The 4,567-nt window shown below is 43.0% G+C and overlaps 1 protein-coding gene across 1 annotated transcript; it reads left to right on the top strand.

Annotated features, from left to right (window-relative positions):
- Positions 1-2,768: 2,768 nt before the first annotated feature.
- LOC308295991 (zinc finger protein ZIC 1-like) lies at positions 2,769-4,248 on the top strand (the record flags this gene model as incomplete). Its single annotated transcript, XM_080739098.1, has 3 exons — positions 2,769-3,606; positions 3,727-3,890; positions 4,072-4,248. The coding sequence occupies 3 exons, from the start codon at positions 2,769-2,771 to the stop codon at positions 4,246-4,248; spliced, it is 1,179 nt and encodes a 392-aa protein (XP_080595224.1).
- Positions 4,249-4,567: the final 319 nt, after the last annotated feature.

The following is a 4,567-nucleotide window of genomic DNA, read 5'->3' as shown; positions in this document are numbered from 1 at the left end:
AATGACACCAGCGATGGGAAGGACAGAGCAAGTGATTCTCGGAACCCAGAGACAATTAGGAGTTGGGACTGCTGCGCCAAATGCAGAATAAAAGCCTTATTTAGTTTTTTTTACACTGGAGAGGCAGGCTTCTTCAGCCAAACGGACGCTTCACGCGGTGTTTATAGCAATTATTTCCAATAAGCCATGTAAAAAATATATATATATAAAGTTCTATTGTCAGTATTATTGTATATAATAAAAATTCTGGCTATGCATGTTGTGACAGCATTGTTATAATTGTTTTATTGTGATTCATATGATGTTATTTTGTAACTGTATTATGATTCACAGTGTAAATAAAAGGAATTCACTGAATTTATCTGTTCTCGTTTGCTTCTCTTGCATTTGCTGGAATGTTCTATTGATTGGGTTTGTTTTATCACACCAAATATATTTAGTTTGAAAAGAGAAATAGGCCAAGTTATCCCAAGACCTGAAATCATCAAAACAAACACACACCATGAGTTATCACACAGGGAACGGTTTAGTTTGTACAAATTTGGTGGTAAAGACTTCAGTAGGATGGCTGGTCTGAAAAGACACATGATGATTTGTACAGGGGAAATGCCATTTGTTTGTTTAGTCTGTGCCAAAGGCTTTGTTCAATTGGGTCACCTAAATACTCATGAGGACTCATACTGGGGGAAAACCCTTTACTTGCACAGTTTGTGGTAAAGGCTGTGTTCACAGGGCTACTCTTAACACTCATACAAGGACTCACATGGGAATGCCCTTTATTTGTACAGTTTGTTGTGATAAAGTCTTTGGTCAAATGGCTGTGCTAAAAACACACGAGAACATGAGGTGCTTTAGTTGGTTGCTAAATAGTTGCACATTCTTTTGTCAGAATTCATGCTGGGGAGAAGCTATCAGGTGAACAATAAAAACACCTAAATCATTGATACTAAAGCACTAGGAATCACTTAATCTGGCAATACCAATGTACCTCAATATAATAAACAATATGTTTATACAATGTATTTGTGTATGTATGAGATCGGTCATTATAGAATTGTGCATGTACAAGATAAACCAATATGCACTTCTAGAATGTCCCATTTGTTTGTGCTTACCATATTAACATTGTTTCTGGTCAATTGTTACATGTGCTACAAATGACCAAGAACATCTGCAAAGCTTGTATTACCTCATTTATAAAAGGTAAAAGGTAAGACCAACACCCAGTGATGTTCCATTCTCTGGCCATAAATATTTGGAAGGCAGTGAAATTGCATGCTTCTTATCCAACTATTGAATACAAAATGTTGATTATACACCAACCCAAATTGGTTTTGTTGCACCCATTTTTTGCAAAAATATCCTGGACTAACAAGCACAACGAAAGGCGTTAACAATGCATTGTGTCCGATATCTCTACCTATTAACATGCACATCCATGTTGACATGCACAACATATGCATGTTTATCTGTAGAAGAACCGCCTTCAGCCCAATCTGAAGCTTTCCCAACAAACAAAACAAAAGGTGTTAACAATGCATTGTGTCCAATGTTTACCTATTAACACGCTCACCCATGTTAACATGCACACTCACTGTCTGATGGTCAGGTTTAGCATACTAAAAGTGGGTTATTATCATATGGATGGAATGGAATGTTTCTCTCATTCCATTGCCTGTCTGAGATTCTTCCAAAACCAGCAACTGCCATGAGCTGAACATCCCCCGATGCATGTTGTGCATTTCAACATGGGCGTGCATGTTAATAAGTAGAGATATTGGACACAATGCATTGTTAACACCTTACGTTTTGCTTGTTAGTCCAGGAATTTTATGCAAAAATGGGTGCAACAAATTGCAACAAAACCAAACTCAGTTGATGTTGTATCCTTAATATGTCCTGAATGACAGATAAAAAGTCGCAAAGAATCTTATGAAGGGAAAGTTTAGAAAATAGCCTAAGTATGACCCTACCAGATAGCCTATACAAGATATATATGTTTCACGAGGGACCCCTGTTTATAGGCTACGTATAATGCCTACAAAACATTGCAACTTTGATTAATAACTTGCAACTAAGTAGCCTATAGTGTCTCACAACACTCACACACATTCCCAACTTTGTAAAACCTTGCATTTATTTGCTGACCTTTTCTTTAAAATAGCCTAGAAATTGTTCCTTTCATAGGCTATATTAAGCCTATTGTTATTGTTTGTAGTAGCTAGCCTATACATTAATGCCTTAACAGTTACACAACTTAAATGGTTTTCAGTAGACTAAAGAATTCCTGATAATTTTCCTTTGCCGCTGAAATGTAAAATAGTTCTTGCCCAGGGGACTTTTTCAGGCCATGAGGCTACTTTCCCTGTCCTCCAAAGTCACACTGGGCGGAGTTCTATGCTAATAACATAGTACACATACCTTATTGGCTCACACAGACACAGGGCATTTGTGGGAATGACCAATCAGACACATCTGTGGGACGCCCGTTTGTTGTAAAAGGAGAGGACAGAGGTCCAAGCAGTTAGTTAATTACTCGAGCATAGACAGACATACACACAACTGAACTGAAGAGTATTATCTGAGGCACACTGTGTTTTGTCTTGATTTGACCTAGTACAACTTGAGTAACATCTTGATTTGGACCTGCTTTTAACTTTTTTATTGGAGTTTTTATATTGCGACAGCTTTGTGCTGCGTGAGGCGTGGTTTACTGTACAGCTTAAACTAACCTCTGAATTTGAAGTAGGCCTACTATTCACGAGACAATGCAACACCAGATGGACCGAGAGTCCAGCGTCTTCATGGATTTTAACATGCCGCTTCACATGGGTGCCACACCTGCCTTCAAACTCAGCCCCGAGCACCACATGATCTCCCCCCAGGGCCACAGCGAAGCAGCGTTCGCGGCCCAGGGCACATCTTGCGCGGACTCATACGCGAGCTCCGCTCGGGATTTCCTGATGAGGAACCACTGTGGCTTTGTGGGGGAGTCCCATGCAGCGGGACCGGCCGGTGACCACCAGGTCCACCAGCACCACCTCCTCAGGACCATGGCGGGCTCTCTGCAGCAGCACCACCACGCTGGCACAGACACCCAGGGCCACGGGCACCTCATGTATCCTGGTCACCACGAGCAGGCGCTTGGAGGCAGGCTCGCCGGAGTGGGAGAACAGTTCCACCATGGAGCGAGAGGCGACCCTTATTGCCAGTACGGCGTGACCAACATGGGGACGGGCATGGCCCACCACCACCCCGAGACCTTCTTCCGCTACACGCGGCAACAGTGCATCAAACAGGAGATGGTCTGCAAGTGGATCGACCCGGAGCAGAGCGACCGGCGGATCTGCGGCCAGACCTACGGCACCATGCACGAGCTGGTCGCGCACGTCTCGGTGGAGCACGTGGGGGGTCCGGAGCAGAGCAGACATGTGTGCAGCTGGGAGGAATGCCCGCGTGAAACCATGCCCTTCAAGGCCAAATACAAGCTGGTCAACCACATCCGCACGCACACCGGAGAGAAGCCGTTCGCATGCCCGTTCCCTGGCTGCTGCAAAGTGTTCGCCCGCTCGGAGAACCTCAAGATACACAAGCGAACGCATACAGGTGAGCACAGTTCTGATGCAGCCTCATTGTTTAATGCAATGTATTTTGGATGGTTATTTGATTATTCATATAAATGTTGAGTTTGCCGCATGATTCAAATTTTCTGTGTTTCTGTCTCAGGGGAAAAACCGTTTGTGTGTGAATACTTCAACTGTGAGAGACGCTTCGCCAACAGCAGTGACCGCAAGAAACACATGCACGTTCATTCGTCTGAAAAGCCCTATGTGTGCAAGATGTGTGACAATTCCTACAGCCATCCCAGCTCCCTGCGAAAACACATGAAGGTAAACAACCTTTTTTTTTTTGCTATTTTACGCACAAGTTTCGTCATTTCTAACAGCTTGTTCCATGACACAACTTAGACTTAACAGGACTGATGTATTGAACAGGGCTCCACTGCTGAACCTCAGTGTTCATTTAACTCTGATTGTGTGCAAATAAACTGATCTGACTTCTTTCACATAGGTTCACGACTCCACGTCCTCAAGGTCAATCTCCGATGCTTCTCCGGCGGCCAGCAGTGGCTACGATTCTTCCACTCCCACGGTGTCCCCGGGTTCGGACACGCATGGCGAAATGTCACCAGATTCTGTGGTGCTCAGGAGTTTTCACGGAGCCAACTTTAGTGAATGGTACGTCTGAAATGACACCAGCGATGGGAAGGACAGAGCAAGTGATTCTCGGAACCCAGAGACAATTAAGAGTTGGGACTGCTGCGCCAAATGCAGAATAAAAGCCTTATTTTGTTTTTTTTACACTGGAGAGGCAGGCTTCTTCAGCCAAACGGACGCTTCACGCGGTGTTTATAGCAATTATTTCCAATAAGCCATGTAAAAAAAATATATATATAAAGTTCTATTGTCAGTATTATTGTATATAATAAAAATTCTGGCTATGCATGTTGTGACAGCATTGTTATAATTGTTTTATTGTGATTCATATGATGTTATTTTGTAACTGT

This window comes from Nannobrachium achirus, assembly GCF_963921795.1.
Source record: "Nannobrachium achirus genome assembly, chromosome: 2".
Lineage (NCBI taxonomy): Eukaryota > Metazoa > Chordata > Actinopteri > Myctophiformes > Myctophidae > Nannobrachium > Nannobrachium achirus.
Note: the sequence above shows the minus strand (reverse complement) of the source record. Positions and strands in the feature narration are given on the sequence as shown.